Below are 23,357 nucleotides of genomic sequence, written 5' to 3'. Positions count from 1 at the left end.
TAAATTAAATAAGGGTCAAAAAACCTTGTGCAATAATTTGGTATAAACAAAGTTAATGAAAAAGAACTGTTCTTAACTTATGTTGTGGTTTTTGCTTTGAGTTTTTTAAAAATTCAAAACAGTATTTGTTCTCTGAAGTATCCATATAATGTTGAGGTCCAGATGTGCGTTCTTTGCTTTAGTCTCATTCATATATATATATATATATATATATATATATATATATATATATATATATAATTATTTTTGGCTGTCTTTTTCTTCCTTGGCAATCCTCTTTGTCACTCCACTGAAATATTTCTCACGAAAGCTATTGTGGCTTTTGTATGGCAGGTACTGGCTGTCCAATATGTGAGAATCACGGTCTTCATCCTGGTGTTAAAATACATTGTTTAGACATACAGTATATATTGCATCAGTGTGACTCAACAATTTTCTTCAGAATTTATCTACAAGATCTCAAAGGAACTATTAAAAACAAGCTTGTAGCTTGGTCCTAGGAACTGCTGTAACGGCAAACAATAATTTTGAATGGAATGTGTGCCATTATATTATCAAGCACTGTCACAAGTTTTGCAAAAGTCTCCAGCCCATGCTGTAGTCAAACACACCTGTAATTGGATCAGGCACAAAATCTGTTGTTGTAAAGGCACAATGACAGCTTTGCCATGCATTTTCTGTGAATCCGTGGGATACTTTAGTCATCAGATATGGGAATCATCATCAACATCCTTTTGCTCTTTTGGGTGGTTCAAATGTTTCACATATATTATCTCAGCAATCCTTGCAAAAATCATGCAGGTAGCTCAGCATTATATACCATATATTGCATGTGATGTAGCCTGCTAATAATGCTCGCCTAAAGCCACCTAATGAGTTCACAACAGAGACTACCGTAGATTCAAACCCAGCCCAGTCGCTCAGACACTATGCTATCATCAGGTTATTTTAGACTGAGATTTTGAAGGTTTGAATCTTATTCCACTCCCATCCTCCTTGATTAGTCTAGCTATGTGACTTCTTCCTGCAACACGTCTGGGTCTTCAACTGTATTCTGTTCATCATGGCAAATTAAGCCTCGGGTCCTTTTAAGCCCACCAGTTTACCTCCCTGACCAAAAAACTAGGAATGTTATTTGTTTATGTGCAGTTTGGAAAGACTGCAGTGATCCACCACTCATCTTGTTCAGTGGCATTACCTTACCTTTAGAAAGCTCAAGTGCCAAGTTATGTTCCAGTCTTTCAACTTTATCAGTAGGCAAGGGCTTCCAACATACATACTCTTGAATAAATCAATTTACTCTTGAGCATGGTAGATTTACAATCCTTTCGACAACGTCTGGAGAACACCACACAGACTACCCTGGTTTACTGAAACAAGCCAACTTCAAACCATGGCTTATTAACCTGGTGTATTTCAATGAACTATAAAGATTAACGGCAATTCATTGCTGTGTCCAAATGTAGCCATTAATTTTAGTTCTGGTCGAAAAATGTTGCTGGATTTTGATGAAACACACTCCATAACTAGTTACAATCTGCATAAACAGAACTGCTTTGTTTATTTATTGCCTTTATATTCCAACTCTTCTCCAAGGAGCTCATTGTAATAGTGTATATGGTTCTTCCCCAACCTCATTTAATGCCCACAAGAACCTTGTGAGGTAGGTTAGGCTGAGAGGCAGTAGCAGGCTCAAGGTCTGCCACTCAGTGGACTGGGGATTTGAACCCTGGTCTCTGAGGTCCTAGTACAACAGTCTTACCAACACTGTAGTTTTATGTCTATGCACTAAAACTTAACATACGTGGGTTTTATACTCAAGGGCTACAGCGGACTGGGGAGTTAATGGGGAAAGCCCAGTAGTGTTTGCCTCTTTATCCTTTGTTTTTTGCTCTTCAGCAAACTCGAAGATTAAAACAAAATGCCTTGAAAAGAGCAGTTTAGAACCTAGCTTTGTTTTTGTTTTTTTTAAAAAAAAAAACCTGTTGCTTTTTTAAAAAAAATATGAAGAATTTGGCAATGATTTCTATTTATTTAATTTTACCAGAATTTTGGATACATATATGTACCTCTAAAAGATGTACTGTTGCAGTTACACAGGTTTATTTGCTCAAAGCAATGCAAAGTGGGTTTTTTTTAAAGACAGACTGAATAGTGAAACGCAAATCTATTAAAACAAAACAGAAGAAAAAAAAACATACAAAAAGCCAGTTTTTCACCATCTATCTCAGTTTTCATGTTTTTCCCAGTATGTATATTCAAATACAAGTGCTTAGAATAGGTTATTGATGTGAAAAATAAAGGTTCGTATTTACCGGTAAATAAATATTTACAGTGCGCTAGTCAGGTGTGTATGCACATTGCATTCATTTCATGAGTTATAGTAGTAATAAATCAGTTTTATTCCTTTAAATTTTTAAATGTTTCCTTCTTTAATTATTCCTGAGCTTAAACTGCAGACAAACACAAATTTCACTTAAGGGAATAAAATCTGCAAACGCTCACATCATTCCAGGCACTACATCCCACATGCTTCTGAGTCTGATTTCTGAAACAACTCATATGTTGAGAGAGGTTAGAGTCAGCAGAAAAAAGATTATGTGGGTAAATCCTTGAGAGAATGCAGAGTATAAAGGAAACTCAACCTGCCAGTCAAACATTCTCAAGGGAAATTATGTGTTTGCTGCCCTAATAGCAGGCTCTCTTGTGCTGAGCTGTGCTGAGATCTCAGAATTTGATCAATCATCACAGATACAATTTTCAAGTGAAATAAGGAACCAGTCTGCTTTTTAAAACAATCTCTTTCAAAATTGTATTCACAGCCCAAGATGAAACTAGCTGGTGCAGTGGTGTAATACCTCCTCAGTAACCTTAGCATTGCGTTCACCAAGTACTACACTAGGACAAAGTCACAGGGAGCCTGCTCAGTTCAGAAGTGCATAATCGGGATAGGTATGTGTGCATAAATATATGGAAACTGTTTCCGTGGTATCATAGTTTTCATATAAGCAGTAAGTTAAGACAGCAATACTCATTCCTTATGCTCAGTGTGCTAGGAGTTTGTCTGCTGAGTTCAGTGCAATTTCTGACCGTGGGAAAGCGAGGAATATTAATCTCTGCACTATGTTCAGCAAGGACTGGGAATGGCCCATAAAACGAAGCAAAGGCAGAAGTCATTCCACTAACAGTATAGGTAAATAGTTTACTGCTAAATATGCCATGCTTTGGCCATCGTCAAACAGACCCCTGTGCATTTGTTGCAATATTTTCCCTTCCAAATACAGCTTCTCGTGATCTGGCAGAGGACCATCTAAAAAGTCCTTTGGGGGTTTTTTTTTTTTGGTTTTTTTTTACTGCTACTGTGCTAGAATGAGAAAGTTTTGGAGTGTGAGTTTTAGGATTCTGTTCTTGTTGTCCCTACCATGGTATAGTGGCATTTCCACGTATAAAAACCAGATATTTCCATGTATAAAAGTTGGATAAAGAAGGCAAAAAAGATAATGCATGGTTTTATCTTTCCATTTTAAAAAAAAAATCATCACATCATCTGCAACTGAACATGCATACATCTCAGAGTGCACAAATCTCTTAATAAAAACTCTTAACTGCATTAGGAATTTATGTGCTGGCGAAGGTAAGAACTGATGGTCAACTACCAGGTAAAATCTCAGTCACAAACAGAACACAGCAAGGATGCATTTTTACTTGATATCTGAGCAGTGTGGTAGTTTATTTAGAGGGAGGCTACTTATTTCCAGAAAAAGTTGGAAACAGCTGATGCTCCATCATATAATTCGCGTTCTGTTAAATGTGCTTCTTTAAGGCAGACAACACTGGACATATAGGGAACTTTTCTTGAAGTATTACTATGGGTTTGTGTAATTTAATAGTGGTGTAGAAGCTGGCATATCTCTTCACAGGGTGTGAATCACATATGAGACTGCAAGGCAATTCTTTGTTAAAGTTTAGAAGGAATGCCAGCCGTGAGAAATTAATGCATTTACTGACTAAACGGGTAAGACATGTTCAGAACTGCAAAATCAATTGCAATAGCTCTAGAAAAAAGCATTCAAATCTTAACAGATCTAGAAAAGAATGTGCAAGTGAAATTTCCGATTAGGGTTTTCCGTTTGTACTTTATGAACACAGCCACAGAAAGTATCTATTTGTTCATTGTGTTCATTTGTATTTTATTTCTCTTTCAGTATGCATGATTTTAATTTTTTGGGTTAATGATCAATATGAAAGTAAATGGTTGTAAGATCTTTTTTTTCCCTCCCAGGGAAATTGAATAACGGCTTGTTGCTAAAAATGTAATAAAATACTGATCTAAATCTAAATAATATTTTCGTCAATGGGGCCCAATGTATCTGGGATGTGGACCAATCATTGGGTGTCTAGCAGCAGAGGGAGGAGATGTGGCGTTTTGGGAATGCAAATACATCTGGCATGGACCAGGTAGTGGATGCATCATCTTCTGGGAGCTGCTGTCAGAGGAAGAGTCTACCTCCGAGGATTCCTACTGATAAACTTATATTCTTCTCCATTTGTGTTTACTGAGGTCATTATTATTATTATTATTATTATTATTATTATTATCCTGATAAATTTTTGTCACTTTTTAAGAGGTCTATTATTATTATTTATTTGTTTTAAAAGGGAACTTCAAAGCTGATAATCAGACCCTTTACCATGTACAAAGCCCTATCTTAATGCTGCATTTAGACAACCCCAAAAGATAGTAAAAGTTGTTGAGGGGAGAACGGAGGCTCCAAGGAATGTAGGGCTAAAATCCAGACGAAATGCAGGAATATCCTCCTAACTGAACTTTAAAAATCCAGCTAGGAATGTACTGGAAGCTGTTGTTCACCTTTGACAAAAAAATGCTTGAAAACTGTGCTCCTTTTAGAAGAAGACAACATTTATATCCTTATGCTGCATTGCAAAGTAATGCTCAGATATATATATATATATATTTCTTTTAAACTGGGCTTGCTGCCTTCAAGGTGAGGGGAACAGAAAAATACATAGCCTTAGCAGTTATGCATATTGACTAAACAGCAGGTCCTTTTTGGGAACTTAGAGCCAAGTAACACACATGCAAATGGTTTTCTGCATATGATAATGATGATGATTGATTACCTGCTCTGACCCTAAGGTTCCAGGGCGGGTTACAACAATGAAAACACAATGTTAAAAACAACGTACACAGAATAAGGTGTGTCACTCTCTTCTACACCCCTAGCAGGTATTTATAAAAATATTTCTATACACAAGTTTTACCGATTCCAGTGGGGCTTGCAACTACATCCTGCAACATGATATTAATAGAAAGAGCAAAATTAACCGTTCTCGTTACTTCAGTCCTAACTGGGCAGCACCTCAAAACCAAAATAATAAAAATGGAACAAGAAATACCCCTGCCTCTGTATTAACAAGTTTACTTAACGTACACATACAAGTAAGAAAAGTGCCCTTCAGTCACTGCCGCCCATGTGCATCAACGCAACAAGTACTTTGGCTTCCTGTTTTGACATTTATGACTCTTTCACAAACCTTCTAAAACCAACTTATAAAAGCGCTTTACGGCACACTGAGTCTGGCACGGTGAATTCCCTCCGTTTCTACAGTAGAAAAACCTGTTCCGAATCTGACAACTGCTATTTTGCGAGAAAGCCATCAAAACAATTACCTCAAAATCTTTCACTTTTTCCATGGTTATCAGGTGTCTCGACGTGTGGCTGGAAAGCGTCTGTTCACAGTTGCTAATAAGTTTCAGGCATGGGTGTCGGGGTATAATCTCTTCTGTATATCTGGAAGAAATAAACAGACAAAGGGCTACAAGAGCTTAGGAGCTGTAATAAGTGAATCTGAAACAGAACAGCCAGAGGGCTGATTCAAACTGAGTTAGACTGTACACTTCCACATGGTTCACGGCCTTATTAAATTCCCCAGAAACAATGTTTGCTAATTGCTTTCAGAATCCACAACCACATGTGTAGCACAAAGAGAGAACAAAACAAAAGACAGGATGCAGGTGAAAGTTTGGCTGCAAACAGGAAAAGGACGTTTCATGTGGGTTTCTCTTGCGCTTCAGCACCCAAACCGTTTTTAAAGAGATTATGAAAAGATGTCTGCCAGCAAGCATTCCAATAAGAACTGTCCTTTATACAATGCTTAGCTGCTTTTCAGCTCTACATCCAGCAAATATACTACTGCCATCCTGAGCTCTTTGGAGGAAAGGCAGGATACAAATGAGATAAAAGGCAGACTGCTTGGTCAGTAAATTCCTTACCAAACTACCCCCACCCCCAAAAAATGATCACCAGAAATTATTTCATCTGCAATTAAATCTAGCCACACCTAAATTCCTTAGCAGTCACCAATATATCCTCAATTCAAGAGCAATCACTACAGTAATATGCAGTACAAATGTTTGTCACTCGTTCTGATGCTAGCTAGTATACAGTGCAGCAGTAAAGCTGCTAGCACCTTTGCAAAGCTAAGCAGGGTCCAGAATGGTTTATAATTGAATGGGGAACCATGTGTTGCGATTCCTGCATTTGCAGGGGTTGGACTAGATGACTCTTGGGATCCCATCCAATGCGATCATTCTATAATTCCATGTTGTCAACAGAGTTAATTTAGAATGACCCCATTCTTACTGCTTCCCAACCACTGTCTAGGACACCCTTTCCTAACCTGGGGCCCTCCAGATGTTGGATCGTAACTCCATGATAACTGGTCATGCTGGCTGGAGCTAATGGGAGATAAATGCTACATGCTAAACTAGCTTATGCATTTACCATGTATTATTTTTAGAAATGTTATGGTACCCTGCAGACACTATTTGTTTGTTTGTTTGTTTGTTTGTTTGTTTGATGTCTTTAAATCCCACCTTTCTCCCACATTGGGACTCAAGGAGGCTCACAACATGTTTAAAACATTCTTACAAAATTCAACGTAATGAAAACAAACTAGTTAAAAGCAAAGGTCAAAATAAAAACAAAATGTATCTAAAGCCAGCATTAAGATAGTAATTGCCCTGATAGCAGTTCAGTGGCCAATATCATCTACACCTGGTTTTCAGAGGGCTGTCAGAATAGGAAGGTCTTAGCCTGCTGGTGGAAAGATAACAAGGAGCGAGCCAAGCTCACCTCTCCTGGGAAGGAATTCCACAGTATGGCAGCAGCCACTGAAAAGGCCCTCGGCGCTCTCTCATGTCACCAACAGCCATGCCTCTGGTGCTGATGGGACCGAGGGAAGGTGCTCACTTAGGGCTAAGTCTGCCCCAGGGTTCCCCTAGACCAGGCATAGGGAACCTTCGGCTCTCCAGATGTTTCGGACTACAATTCCCATCATCCCTGACCACTGGTCCTGTTAGCTAGGGATCATGGGAGTTGTAGGCCAAAACATCTGGAGAGCCGAAGGTTCCCTATGCCTGCCCTAGACCATCCTCATCCTTAAAGTCTGCAGAAGTTACCATGTAACGTATTAAAGACATTCAGTGGATCTGAATATATATACATACTCTGGTTTATACACAGGAAGCCAGTAGACCAATCTTCCTCCAAGTACCAAGTATTCAGCTGCAAATTTTAACAGGTCGAAAAGGATGTCACTCAGATGATAATTGGAAGAAATTGAGATGTGATTTTCTGCGCTGGGTAAAATTTTGAAAAAAAAATAACTAATTGGTAGCACCTTCGTTGTTATTTTGTATTATTTAAACACAGCATGCCGATTTCACAATAAGAACAGAACCTAGCATATAGCATCCGTCACAAGTATGTCAGGTCTGTCTCCCACTTTTGTTAAGGTTAAAAAAACAGCAACATTGAAATATGACCTAGATTTACGGCTGGCCACAGAAAGAAACCAGGATTGCACCAGAACTTCATATAAAATTATTACTGTGGGTAAAACAGACAGCGGTTCTGGAGGGAAAAAACAAAATATAGTGAAAGCAGGGATGGGGAACATGTCCCAGAAATCAGGGATTATCAGAGCTGAAGCCTGACAAATTCCCACAGGTTCAAACTGAGTCAAAAGTAAGCTAAAGGCAACATAGCTGTATGTGTGGGTGGCTGCATGGTGGAAAGGGAAGAGGCAGTGCATATTAAAATTAAGGCTGTGTTGAGAAATGACAATACAGTACCACTTTGTTTCAATTTCAGGAAACTGCCTTTCTGTCCAAGTTTTAATGCAACGCACTATCATAGTAGGATGCAGATTATAATGTGAAATATAGAAATGGACCGTGGCAAACCCTGATTTGGCAGCAGGCACTGTCCTCATAACTTACTGAACGTTGTATTGGTTTAGTTAATTAATTATATTTATCGCTTCACACAGCCCGAAGGAGTCCTAAAGCAGGGGTCAGCAAACTTTTTCAGCAGGGGGCCCGTCCACTGTCCCTCAGACCTTGTGGGGGGCCGAACTCTATTTTTTTGGGAGGGAAATGAATGAATTCCTATGCCCCACAAATAAACCCTAGATGCATTTTAAATAAAAGCACACATTATACAGTCGTGCCTCGTGTTGCGTTCGCTGTGGGTTGCGAACGGCACGGGTTACGAACAGGCTGAACCCGGAAGTAACGGAACTGATTACTTCTGGGTTCGGCTGGTCGCGCATGCGCAGACGCATCAAATGACGTCATGCGCATGTGCAGATGCGCCGAATCGCAACCCACGCGTGCACAGAAGCAGCGCTGCAGGTTGTGGACTGCTCAGGATGCGAACAGGGCTCTGGAACAGATCCCATTCGCATCTAGAGGTACCACTGTAATCATGTAAAAAATACCATACAGGCCCCACAAATAACCTAGACATGCATTTTAAATAAAAGGACACATTCCACTCATGTAAAAACACGCTGATTCCCGGACCGTCCGCGGGCTGGATTGAGAAGGCGATTGGGCCGGATCCGGCCCCTGGGCCTTAGTTTGCCTACCCATGCCCTAAAGCAACGTACAAAAATAATGGAATATAATGAAGTACCCATCACAACAATAAAGACAGACTAAAATATTTGGGATTTCATGCACTAAAAAGGTTGCTACCTGCTATCCCAAGTCCTAAAAGCTACCACGTCATAGTGGCGAGGCATGGGGTTAAGATTCAGAAGGAAACCTCCGCTGACATTACTGAACAACTTTTCCCCACCAGTTTTCCTACCGGCTACTGTGTAACTGCATCAAGATGCACACTAGGTGCCAGACTCCGATGTCAAAATCAGGATGAAAGAGGCTCCCCATTTTCCATATGGAAACATGTAGTAGTCAGATTCCTAATCCCAGTGTTTTAAAAGCATGAGAGACACAGTGACAGAGTGGTTGCTACGTACATAGAAGCAACGTAATTAAAACAGCCCTGTCGGATTTGTCGCTGGTTTGGCAGAAGGCTGGAATGTTTAGCAAAATGCAAAAATGCTTCTGAAGCCACAGCTGTTTTTCTATTCGGACATCTGCATTCTCAACCCACCATCTACCTCCCTCTTTCTGCCATCTTTGCCATTTCCTTCTGCGAACCGGTTCTTCTGGTGGCTTCTCGTATGCCGTACGGAGCTGCACAGATCAAGAATGTACGACACGTATGCATCAATACAACCTGTTCAGAAACTCTAGCTGGGGCTGAAGGCAACAGTGAGCATTCAAGACAAAGCCTGATCCCTGGAGCCTGAAACTATGCTAACTATAGAGGTTTCAGATTCATTTCAGCCCAATTCAAGACACTTTTTAAAGCCCTCCATGCCTCCTCCACACACGAATAGGCGCATCCACTCAGGAATAGGCGAATCTCCACATCTTGCAGCCATCAGAGACACAGCTGATGGTGATAGGAGAGAGGCAGCTTTCTCTATACAGTCGTACCTCGTGTTGCGTTCGCTGCGCGTTATGAACGGCGCGGGTTGCGAACGCGGCAAACCCAGAAGTGTTTACTTCCGGGTTTCGTCGCGCATTCTGCGCAGGTTGCGCATGCACAGAAGCGCAGTATTGCACTTCCGCACATGTGCGATATTGCCGCTCGGGTTGTGGACTTTTCGGGGTGCAAATGGTACCCCGGAACGGATCGTGTCCGCAACCCGAGGTACCACTGTAGTAGCATGGAAGTCTGTCCCAGAAAATCTGCTTGGCTTCTAGATAGGCAATGCACCAACACCACCCAGTAGCCTTTTTATTTCTTTTCAATTTTTTCAGCAGACTATAGTCGTCTTTATCTCACTGTTGGTACTTGGTTTCTTTCTTTGTTTTTCAGACTGTTGTATGTGATATATTGCTTGCCATTCATATTTCATCATTGTGTTTGAGCTTCGGGCAGCTCAAATGATCTGGCAAACTAAGATACAAATAAAATAATTATCATAATTTATTCACCCTCATTAGATGTATAGCATAAATTTGATGCTTTTTCTTTCTTTTAGTAAATCTTAATAAGTTGTGCTTATTAAGAAATTATAAAATTGATTATTAGATTGATTTTACATCAAATTAATTATAACACTTCAGCAGCTGTAGCCAATGGCTCTTTAACTTACTCTTGATGCAATGATTAAAATGTGTATTTTTAACAGATCACTACAGTTGGAAAACCATCCATGCATTTTCTAAGCTATTAGTATGTTTTTCTCTATCCATAGCCAGTGCATTGTTTTATTAAGAAAATAAAGGCCTTTCGTACTTGAACGTGGAAACTGTAAAATTTAGAAACTTTGTACATATTTTCTTAGTAATAAGCTTCAGATATTATATATTCCATGTTCAGATATAACTGCATGGTGTCAAAGTGCTAGCTGAACATTAGTCACAGTCTTAAAAGCTGCTTAAGGCTTTCCAAAGAACACTTGGGGAATATTTTCGTAGTCACTAATTAGAGAGGGGTGTTTTAATTCACACTGACTTGCAATTAACATTATGGAGTTAATTTCAGTTCTGCATCTGAAGAACATTTCTCTGCTTCCCAAATATTTCCAACACCTACAAGCATTGCCTTGTAAAGGCTGTGTATTCAAAAGTAGGAGATCGAAGAGTGGAGTCTTGAAAGTTCCCTGCTTCAATATACAAGGACTAGATGCCAGCATGAGATTTGCATTTAAGGCTACACAGAAGCATGTTTATATCTATTATGAGGTTGAGATGCAATCAGGGGAAACTGCAATATGCTTACTCTCAGGAAAGAAAGCTATTTTAGCACTACTAGTCCCAAGTTACCGGGAACTGCTCCTGCAAGACTTCATTTTTCATAAAATAAAAGATGCATGAACTGAGGGGCAATTGGCTCACACTACCTCCCTTGCAAACAGTCAGCAAATTTCATTCAGTCTGGATGTTACTGCTCTAGCATTTCACTTTGGAAGAGCAAACTGTATGACAAGCTTGGAGATGTTTTCATTATCACTACAGACTGCATTTATGAATCATGCGTATTTTAGGCTATGCAATAACTTACGGTCTGTAATTACTGCATCAAACTTCACCCCCTTCCTCCATATGGCTTTTGATGCATCAGAAACTAATATGTCAAGGTAGTGTTTCTCCAAAGCCATACTGACGGAGGTTCGCTCTGATATTTTCGTCAGGTCTCTCCACTTCTGGTTCTTCCTGCTAGCTTTGCCTGGGAGCAGTGGGGAGTAAATAACGCCAGCTCAATTTCATGCCATATCGGATTCAAATGATTATCCTGTGGCCTTAGATTCCTGCCACAATTTATTTCACATCCGCACACATAAGGTATCTCTGGCAAACACTTCCAATTTTAAATCTATAACAAGCACAGCTACTGAACACATCCCGCATCATCCATAGTAAAGTCCAAGAAACTTAAAAAGTTATTCTAATAGTGTAAGAAAAGGAAGTAAATGTCATGGACATAGTTTGGATGCCATTAACCCCTTAGAGCCTGCAGCTGTATTTATCAAGTGGCTTTGGAACTTCAAACAAACATTGGCAAAGGTAGAAGTGATCTTCCTTCTTTGAATGCGGCAACATGAAAAACTGGAACTCATCCATCCATCCCTTTCTCTGCGGTACCTGACATAAACATGAATCAAAGCAATCCCTAAGAAACTTGCACTCTCATTTGCATCATCCATTGCAGTTCCATTAAAAAAATCCTTTCTGCAGTCAACTTGCCTATTGCCCTTGATCCACTATGCCCAGGAGCGCCATAGGTGGAGGTGCAGAGGGTAGGTTAAGTGAATGTGCCTCTCTCTGACCAAGATTGAACAGGAAGATCTCTGATTCTTTTCCAAGATCAAGCAGTTGCTAAACTTGTGTAATAAACCACATCATTATATTTTGCTGCTAAGAACTGAAAGCAACATACCCAGTCCATGTACGGTGTTATAATCTATATCTGTCCCACATACATATGCTCCAAAGTGTGCTGAAGCGATAAGAAGTCCACCTGCAAAACAAAGAAAATACCACTTGGTGCTGACAATGCAACTATTTGGGAATACAACAGCAAAAGGTATTTGATACATGTATATTATATTGCAGAAATACAGCAGAAAAGCAAATAGATGTGTGCCAAAACAAATATCGCCCCTCAATGCCATATGTTGCCTGGCATACACAACTGTTTCACACACATATTATTTAAGAAGGGTGTGAAGCATTGCCGGCAATAAGGACAAAGGCAAGAGCCTATTTCTGAACCTACCGGTAAATAAAATCTCATAATTGACATCAGCCCCAAACTTGATACAGCACCATTCGCCTTCAATTCCTTGAACTTCAGGTGTCTTCTGCCAGAAAGCGTTCTCTTCTCATATTAATGCAACTGCTTTTAAACTCCCTTTATGTGAAACTTAGCTCATTACTACTTGTGGTTGATCTTGTCTTGATGATTGATATATACACACACACACACACACACACATATATATATATAATATTTAATTCCACATTAAGACATTTCACAGAGCTGCTTCTAAACCAGGAGTCAGCAACCTTTTTCAGCCGTGGGCAGGTCCACCGTCCCTCAGACCATGCGGTGGACCATACTATATTTTTTTGGGGGGGGGGGGGATGAACGAATTCCTATGCCCCACAAATAACCCAGAGATGCATTTTAAATAAAAGCACACATTCTACTCATGTAAAAACACACGGATTCCCGGACCATCCGCGGGCCAGATTGAGAAGGCGATTGGTTGCCTACCCCTGTTCTAAACGAAGAATATAAATGGGATAAACTCGCCACCTACTGGTATATCAGAAAAAGGTAATCAAAAGAAGAAAACATGTTCTCTATCAAGCCTACAGAATGTAAAGGAGTATTTCCTACCTAAAACCTGGAAACATGATTGCAGTGTTTATTCCTATATGTGCTACCGAGTATTAGCCTGGACACTCCCAGTCTCCAGAGAAAGCTCTGTTGAACATTCACTCTCTGCTCCTTGACTTCCAACGCACCACTTCTTAGAACCGAAGTAGATGTATTAAGAGTACCACTCCCTAAGCAGGCAACTGAGGGTAACAAAGGGCTCTATTGTTCCTTCAACATCAGAGATTGCTCACATGAACTGTCACAGGATAAGGACAGACCACAAACAGTAATATGGAACCAGTGTTGTCATGGATGAGGTACACTTAAGAAAAACAAGAGAAAAGATATAACCCAGGGAGATAACTTAACAGATACAAATTTGACAAGCAACTTTACACATGGTGTGGGCTGCATACAAATTAATTTTTTCCCACTGGAGGAGGAAAAAATACCTGTTCCCACAAATGGATCAAAAACAACATCATTTGGTTTCACCCTCCCGTGGTTTGCCATAAGAAAAGCCAAGCAGGCATCCATGCTTGTGTTCCCAATAAAATGTCTCCTTTTAACACTGTATGATTCAATAAGGTCCCTTTGTCCATCGGCAATCTGTGGCAAGGTGGAGATAGAAGAGAAACTTTGGTTACAAATAACTACTCAAAATACTCAGACTGTACTGTTAATTGTGCTTTCTAAAGGACAAACACATCTGCTATGCCAGCTCATAAAACACTGACGTGACTAGCACTCTAATAGCCTTTCCTTGTCCAAACTAACTTTAAAAAAACAAAACAATAGCCTAGAATCCTAGAGTTCAGTCAATAGGTCTAAATTTCCAAAGCATGCCAGCATCTCTTAACCTGGGGCAGGTGGCTGTGACTCTCCAGATGCTCGCTGGATCCCACCTCCCACCAGCCCCAGCCCAGTATGGCCACCTATGTCTTAACTGATGAGCTAGAGCAACTGTTTAAAAACGTAAGAACTGACTATTGGATGAGGCAAAGTCACATAGTTCAACCTTTATTTGCAAGACAGCTGATTAAGTTGGACATCTGCCCATCACTGCTATTAGTTGCCGTAAATGAAAAATATGTGTCAGAAGTATTAATATGTCATCAAAGATGCTGATAACTGGGATGGCAGATTTCAGGTGGGATCTCTTTGGATTCCGCCACTCCCCCCCCCCCCGCCCGCCAAAGAACCCTAAGATCCACTGACAGGAACTAGGTACAAATAATTATGAAAGCCTAGGAATTTGTTTTGTGTTATCTGAACTGAGCTTGCAGTCCTTCCACACAAAAATACACTCCTATTTAAGCTTGCCCCACAATCAGCTTATATTTGGTAGTATAATTTGCAGGGGGGGGGGGAGACTCATTTGTTGCTGCCATGGTTAAAACAATTGGGAGTTAGAAATCCTTGCTGATCTACTTCATATCATTCAGATCTTTGAGTAAGTCCCAGTCTGACTTTGCCTACCACCTGCTTATGGTATTAAAAAGACCCATGATCAAAATATGAAGAAATCATGCCCCACTATCAACTTATTCTCAGTTATCATGTCTCTTTCATGCTGTAACAATTCTTTAATTATTAATAAAATGACTCTACTCACCCATCTCCCAAAATATAAATCAAGGGGCTGTTCTGGGATATTGTTTGGATCCATTCCGTAATCTTCCAGAAGCCAAAATATATGATTTGGTTTCTTTAAATTTACTTTTCCTTCAAATGGTAAAATTCTAAAGACTGTATTAAGGAGGGGGGAGAGGGAGGGAGAGAAGCACATAAATATACGGTAAGTAACTATTACTGAAACATAAAATGAGTACTGGCTTACTAAACCCGAATAATTACTAAAAGTATTCAGATTATAGTTTTAAATACATATATGGTGCTGTAAGGTGGTTCAGTGGTTGCCCATGAGAAATCAGCCAAACGCAGAACTTCTAAACACTAAGTTCTTTATTGTGCAGATATTTACAGTGGAGCTAAAATAAAGACGTCCAGCTCATCCCTCTGCAGAGTCCGGGAATGTCCGTTTCCGGTTCTTTGTCAGCATAAAAGGCGCGGGATCTGAAACCCCTCCTCCCCCCTCTACGTCCTTCCTCCCTGCAAAAACGGGGTGACAGAAAGGGTTCTTCTCTCCTCTATCCGCTTGGTGCAGAGGCTCTCCATCCCTGCCACAGCCCTGCTCCAACTTCCTGTCCCATCTCCCCTCCCCGCTGGAAGAGCGGTCGCTTCCCCCATTGGAGGAGGATGACGAACTGCTCAAAGGAGATGGGGGTTCCCTGTACTGCAACCACCCCGGGATCGTTTCCCCCTGCAGCGAGGGCGGTTTCCTGACAGGTGCCCTTCCAGCAAGTTACCAAAGAAGGTGTGAAAATCAAAAGCATGATATTTACAATTCTTAAAATCACATCATATATAACAGAAAAAAACTGCAGCCAAGAGGAAAGCCACCCACTTAATAAAAGCCAATGGTTGACTTTGCACTAGTGGAAGCACTAGTGGAACTGCACCTGATTTTCACCAATTCCAATGCATGTGTGCCTCCTGACCAAAACTTCTGAGGGCTGGAGTAGAAGCTGGTAACACCATGGGATCTGGCTTCAGTTAGTAGGGTGGGACTGACAAAAAGGAGGTGCCTTGCTTTGAGCTAATGGAAGCACTTCTGCTAGCACATATTTATCACTATTTGTTTAAGAACAGCAAGAAGTGAAGAATGATGGTGGTTGACTTTTCTGCAGAGGCTACTCCATAGACATCTCTACTGACCAAGCTCTATTCTCTGACCTAAGATAAACTTATTTCTGAAAAAGATGAGAGATGGGGCCAACCAGGCCTCCCTTGATGACTTGAAGAGCGGAAAAGGCTGTTCCTTGAACTGGAAGCCCATATGTAGTCAGCATTCCAGAATGGAATTAACATGACCTCTCTGTATTGCTCACTATCACTACTCATTATTAAGGAAGAGCACAAATATAAGAAATGATTTCAAGGAATTACAGTCTACTTACATCTATCTTCTGAATCTTCTCTTCTTGTGTTAGTGTTTTGTTAAAAGTGTGAACCTGTATTTTGTAAGTTAGATTGGACTGTAAAAATGGGGCCTAAAAGAAAGCAAAACAAGATTTGTTTAGAACAAGCAGCAATGCACTATTGGGTACAACTGTGTAAACAGGTGCCAAAAGACAGAACAAAATCCAAACCAGCTTCTCTTATACAAACCATTTTCTCTGCTGGATAGTTCTTCAGTGAAGAGTACAGTTCTTCTGCAGATTTCCCATGTCCCCACAGTTCAAATATAGATCTGAAAGTATTGTAATAGGTTACATTCAGCTAAGGGGGAAAATATCCATAAATACTTTTCCTAGTTCACTTATAAATCTTCTGATTCAACATGCTCATGAACTCCACAATTTTACTTTCATGATTTACTTTCGAGTTCTACTGAAAACATTTCAATGGGACATATGCATAGTACCGTATTTTTCGCTCCATAGGGCGCACCGAACCCAGGGCACACCTCGTTTTTAGAGGAGGAAAACAATTTTCCCCCTGGTTTTTCCGCCTCTAAAAGGCTGGAGGGGCGCTGGAGGTGGAGCGGAAGAGGCAGCGGCAGTGGAGGGACCAGTCCGGCGAAGGGGGGTGGTGGAGGCAGGGGGAGCCCGGTAGCACCACTACAGCATCGCTACCAGGCTGATCTTCCTCCTCCCCCTGCTCGCTACCAGCGCACGGGGTTGGCGGGGAAGAACCAGCAGCATCCCTCCGCCACCCCCCGCTTCTCACTGAACGCGGCGGAGGAAGAGGAGATGCTTCATGGAGCAGGGAAGGGGCGGCTTGCTTGACAGGGAGCCTTCGCACCATAAGACGCACAGAGATTTTCCCTTACTTTTTAGGAGGGAAAAAGTGCATCTTATGGTGCAAAAAATATGATAACTGAACAAAATGTTGCCACACACCAAAAAAAAACAAACCATAGTCCTTATATTTGGTCTCTTAGCTTGCACAGCAAATTGGCTTTTCAACAGTTAAAGCTCCAGAAACAATTTCTGCTTCAGCACAGAACCAGAGCTACATCCCAAATAACAGAAGAATGAGATGGCAAAACTTAGATGGAAACTTAGCACGCAGGCGGTTTCTTTTTTCTAAAAGCATAGCCCTTACTTTGCACACACTGTTCGCTTCATCAGTCCTCTTGCCATCTCTTCTGAAGGCATGCTAAGAATCCAAAATGGAGACTGCAAAGAAAGAAAGAGAAAATATCAATAGGGAGCAGACAAATGGACTACAAGAGGAAAGCTAAAAACGTGTGTTCTTCAGCTGTCACGGAATTGACAGACAAGCATGCCAACTAATCCAATGTTCTTTTGAACCTCTCTCCAGCTTCTGCCTCCCTTATTGTTGCCATCACTCCTACCACTTTCTCCTGCAGAAAGGTAACAAAGTGCAATAATCATTCCATCTCAGATATCTGTGTCCAGCCCAAGTAGAAAGTGGCCTTCGGGGAAAGGGGGAGCTAAGACTGACAGCTTTGAATACTTGGCTTTCATTTCAGTTTGTGAAAAGGGGTTCAGTATTGCGTGAACGCACTAAAAGTCTCTACATTTTATGTCTGGCTTCTTACACATAAGGTTCTATCACCACCTAGACCTTGTTTGTGGTTGTGCGCCTTCTGGTTGTTAATTTAACTCTGTCACTTCAGGCCTGAATCAGTGTTACAAAAAAGCAGGACCCTAGAATAGAATTCAAGTCATCCCTTATATAGAAGGTCCTTTGATGTATGTATCAATGCCCACAGTGCATTGGGTAATCTGTGATCCTTCACGAGATGATTCTGCTCTGACACCATTGCAAGGTATGCTGGCAGCACTCAGCAAAAGTTGAGTTTAGGAAATTTGGTTTCCCCTAACAAACCTTGACTATAGATCGTGGTTAAGGAGGGGAGAGTGATCCCACATCTAGACAACACATTAAGTCAAACTTTAGTTTGGCTCCTATGCAACACGGAGCTAAAAAGAGCAGGGAGGAGCATAGTGCAAGTTCAGGATATGGAGCCTGCAAGTTCACACTAAACCATGGTTTGGCTAAGTGTTATGTGGAAACGCAGCCAATGAAAAATGAATCATCTATACAGCACAACAATAGCAAGGTAACAAAATATTGTGCAAGGTACTAGATCCTTCAGCAGACTCACGGCGTGTGAACAAGCCCTTTGATGCACATCTGAAAATTATTATTCATATTTGTTAGTTGCCTTCCTCATGTAAGTACTGGTAACCCATAACAACTTGCAAACCCAATATAAACAGTAGAACCAATTACAACAAACGCAACCAATAAAAACCTAAAAACGTATCTTTACAAATAAAAACCCCACTAAAAGAGGCCACTAGCGCTTCTGAAACAAAAATCGGTGTAAATGGTGGGTCACTGTAGATTTACTGTTTGGCTTTGCAACCCATCCTTGCTTGGCTGCAAAATAAATAGTAAATCTATAGTGGCCTATTATTTACACAGATTGCCAAGTGCTAAAAGAGATAAAATAACACATTGATTCCTTCATTGGCTCTTATATAGCCTAACCATAAAGGGATTAAGAATTTTGCAGAGGTCCACGAATAGAGAGGCATAATCCTTGCATCCTAGGGAGCACAGTGGGAATGAACAGGCAGCAGCGATATTCTAACAAGAGTACCCTAGTAAAAACTACAGTTAGGGCACAGAATTGCACTTGGTGGAATGATACTCAAGCTCATTCTATGGGTTGCATGAACTTGGCTGCTGCATGTGCTTTGTTTGATTTCACTGTTGGGTCAGGAAGCGAGTTTTCCAGCAGATGGCACTATGAATTTTAAAACCTGAATACAACCCACTAAGCAAAGATCATATCGCACACCAGAGAAGGCACTGTCCACTGATCCATGCTTATTCCTGACAGGTCTCTCCAGTGTCTGACAGCCAATCACAAACAAACAACCACACCCTAGGCCAAACCCAACCTCTCTCACCACCAAATGAACACAAGCAAATAGTAAAGAGAACCCACACAAGCGACGCTGACACAACCCCCCCACACACACATTAAATAGAATAGACCAGTGTTTTTCAACCACTGTTCCGCGGCACACTAGTGTGCCACGAGATGTTGCCTGGTGTGCCGTGGGGAAAATTGAAAAATTCAAGAGAATTACTTTATATATAGTCAATATAGGCACAGAGTTAATTTTTTTAACATTTTCTAATGGTGGTGTGCCTCGTGATTTTTTTCATGAAACAAGTGTGCCTTTGCCCAAAAAAGGTTGAAAAAACACTGGAATAGACATATTGCCACCTGACCCCACCCCTACTCACCATGGCCCCCTCCACCTCTTTCCCCCTTTTCTTCCTAATGTAACACTAATGTCTCAACAAATGAAACTGATCTGCAGAAAATGTAACATTGCACATACTTTTGTAACCAAGAAATCCTTAATAAGAAATATTTTTTTAAAAAAAGAAAGCACTGTCCACAAAGCAGTGCAATTTTCAGCATTTCTAATAATAATAATAATAATTGGTTTCTGTATTCCACTTTTCAGATAATTTTATGCAAAAGACTACACCCTAATATTAATAATGAAGCCAATGTAGCCACATTCAGTTCTAGAACAATATCTCTTCCAGGTCTGTTTCTATCTAAAGAACTTAAATATTAATGCAACGAAGATTCAAGCTTAGCTCTAAAATACATATTTCACTAAAGTTTTTTTGGGAAATAATAAACCACACAGAAGCTGAAGATTCACAGACTTGTTCACAATCTAATACCGGGTACTTACATTTAATCTCAATTCCTGTTGATTGCTGAATCGTCCACCACAGAGGGAAACCAGAGACTTTATTTCCTGGGAGAAAAGATTACAAAACAAATATTTTTAAAGACCACAGGAAGGTCATCAGGCAGCCCTTTCTGAGGAGAGCATTCCACATAGACTCTGACCACTGAGAGCGCTCTCTCCCTAGCAGCCCACCTACGTAAACTCAGTGGGACTTAGTGGCACTTACTCCAAGGTTTGCAGGTACGAGAGTACAGCTCTGAGAAACAGAGAACTGCATACAACAGAAAGCATCCAAAAATCAAGTGTCCATATACACTTGGTATATATAAACACTCAGCACACAATCTAGATAAAGTGAGAGCATGCAATTTCAATGAGGTGGGCAATCCTATGCAATTTTTACTTGGAAGTAAGCTCATTCTGTTCAATAGGTTTTCTCTTAGGTGAATGTAAATAGGATTGCAGTAAGAAAGATGCTCAGCTTTGGCTGGAATAAAAGCCTCACATTTTCAGTATGTACATAAAAGGTACCTCCTAAAAATCAAACCTATGAAAAAACCAGAGACACCCTACTGATGAGGCTATCTTTACACAAAACAGTGAAAGGTAAAGCTGGGGGAGTTGATCTTTTTAGTCCGGTAAAGACCACTAGAAAACATTCCTCTGCGCTCTTTCTTACAGGCATCTAGGGAGTTTTCTTTGTTGAATTTATTCACTGCAGCACATCTTGTCAAGAGGATGCAGTTCCAAATCCTGTCATATCATGTTTCAATGTGCAGGTGTCAGTGGGATATGCCTTCTCCCTTTCTAAGCTATCAGGCATGAGTTCTTCTGTTTCCCTCAAGCTCAAATGGGCTATCAGATCTGCGGATTGTGAACCAATGGGCGCACATACCTCAAGTACCGCCTCTCCTCGTCTTAACTGACCCAGATCCTGCAGTCCTCATCCAAGGCCCTTCTTCGTGTGCCTCCTCCATGAAAGATCCAGAGGGTGGCAACATGAGAACGGGCCTTTTCTGTGGTGGCTCCCCATTTGTGGAATGTTCTCCCCAGAGAGGCTCGCCGGGAGCCTTACTTACATATTTTTAGGGGAAAACATTTCTCTTCTCTCAGGCCTTTGACTAATTAAACAATTTACGCTCCCACACAATCTACCGTATTGGCTCGAATATAAGCCGCACCCAAATATAAGCTGCACCTTTAAAATTGGATGGGGGGGGGAATACCCGAATATAAGCCGCTCCCTTCCTCGCTGCTCCTGGCTGCATACTGGGGCGGGAAGAGAGAACCTTGCTGCGTTGCTTGTGGCCTTTCCCCTACCTTGCTGTCTCCCTTCACAGCCTTGAGGAAGAGGACGGACGGCACCACTTTGCCATGCTCCTGGCGCTGTTTGCCCCACGCTCCTGGCTGCATACTGTAAGGTCGCGAATATAAGCCGCACTTAAACTTTTCACGGTCAGAATTGGGGGGGGGGGAGTGATGCTTATATTCAGGCCAATACAGTATGTGTGGTGGGTGTAATGTCTCTGAGAAAACCCTAGACCTCGGCAATGAGGAAACAATGCTGCCAAAGCAGTCCTTACTAAGCTGCAGCCATTGTTTATTAAGGAATCATACACAGCAACAACATCCCCCACGAGGAGGGAGTAAAACACTAAAATGAATGAATGGGAGGGGAACAGATTACAACTAAAATACCTGTATCCCAGCTAATAGGATTCAGGTGCACACAATGAGATTCCACACTTAAAGACACATACATCACAGTGGGGATATTGCTTTTGGTTGTTACTGTGGCACAGGGCCAGATTTAGGTTTGATGAGGCCCTAAGCTACTAAAGGTAATAGCAGTGGCGTAGGAAGGTGGGGACGTTGACAGCGGCACGCCCCCAGTTCCAGCCGGTTCCAGCCTGGAGGGGGGGGTGACACTCGGCGCCACCACCTGCGACTCCCAAGCCGGTGCCCGGCACCACTTCCGTGCGGCGGCTTTCTCGTGCAGCAACTCTCTGCTTGCACGCTGCAGCCTTACAAGTTGCCGCATGGAAGGGGTGCCGCTCACGCCCAGCATCCGGGACAGACTGTGCAAGTGCGGAATCCCGCACAGACTGCGCATGTGCGCAGTCCGTCCTGGATGCTGGGCGTGAGCAACCGCCGCTCGGACGGGCTGAGGCAGCCCATCCGTGTGGCTGCTTGCACCCATCAGCCCAGATGGACTGCGCTCCGTAGCGCGCATGCATCGTGACATCATGACGCACATGTGCTACAGAGCGGCACCCTGCCCCCGGGGGGTGCCCCCACATTTGCCGCTCTTGGCGGCAAAGTGGCTCTGTACACCACTGGGTAATGGGGCCATTTACTGTATATGTCCAGCTGTCCTTTGTCAACAACAAATTGTCACTGTTTTTTGTGTTGAATATATGCTATGGTAATTTATGGACCTAATGGGTATCTAAAGCCATTTGCACATAACAAAATATGATTTTTTTTTTCAAAGTACAGCCAGTTTTTTCCCCCTTTAAATTTTTTGGGAGCCGCCAAGAGAGTGGGGCCCTAAACTATAGCTTCTTCAGTTTATACAGTACGCAAATCCGGCACTGCTGTAGCACACGCATCTGTTTCTATACAGTACATAGAAATCCAATGTATGAATCAACATTTCATTGGCACACCGCTACCAGAATGAAACTAACGGGCTCTTCTGCCATGTCAAGGAAACGGGGGTTTGCAGCAGCCCTCGGGTGTGATTTGTACACGGAAGGAAAAGCCCGGGGCTCGTTCGTAAACAATGCATTTTGTCAACAGCTCCTTCCTTCCTTCCTTCTTTCGCTTGTCTAGTGCTCGGGTTGGGGAGAAAAAAAGGAGCGGCTCCGCGCGCGCGCTCTGCTTTCCTAGCGTCGCTGGGGCTCCCGCGCTCGGGACTCACCGGCAGCTGGAATTCCAGGTTCTCTTGCGCCAGCAGCAGCAGGTAGCGCGGAAGACCCGCGTTGGGCAGCGCCATCGCACCGCCGCCTCCTCCTCCCGAAGCCCGCATGCGCGTGGAGGAAGAAGAGCAGCATCACGGCGAGAAGGCGGTGCATGAGTGCGGGGGGAGGAGACGAGGAGAAGAAGGGAACCCCGGGAAGGAATGGCTGGCGGGAGGAGGGAGCCCGGGACTGGGGGCAGCAGCGCTTAGAGACCCCCCCCCCGGAAGTGTCTCCTTCCTTTCTTCTCCTTAAGGAGATCCCGTCAACTATATATATACAGTATATATGTACGTGCT

At 42.0% G+C, this 23,357-nt stretch overlaps 1 protein-coding gene across 1 annotated transcript; it reads right to left on the bottom strand.

Annotated features, from left to right (window-relative positions):
• Window positions 1-107: 107 nt before the first annotated feature.
• Window positions 108-23,146, bottom strand: TRMT11 (tRNA methyltransferase 11 homolog). Its single transcript, XM_033143738.1, is given in 16 exon segments — window positions 108-184; window positions 231-372; window positions 5,693-5,813; window positions 7,532-7,663; window positions 9,496-9,568; window positions 11,451-11,541; window positions 11,543-11,583; window positions 11,586-11,615; window positions 12,327-12,407; window positions 13,727-13,883; window positions 14,890-15,023; window positions 16,291-16,387; window positions 16,506-16,587; window positions 17,445-17,518; window positions 20,099-20,164; window positions 23,022-23,146. Coding segments are annotated over 15 exon segments (1,419 nt in total). The 5' UTR covers window positions 23,130-23,146; the 3' UTR covers window positions 108-184; window positions 231-240.
• Between the last annotated feature and the right edge of the window lie 211 nt (window positions 23,147-23,357).

This window comes from Lacerta agilis, chromosome 3 (genome assembly GCF_009819535.1).
Source record: "Lacerta agilis isolate rLacAgi1 chromosome 3, rLacAgi1.pri, whole genome shotgun sequence".
Lineage (NCBI taxonomy): Eukaryota > Metazoa > Chordata > Lepidosauria > Squamata > Lacertidae > Lacerta > Lacerta agilis.
This window is presented reverse-complemented; position numbering and strand designations above follow the sequence as displayed.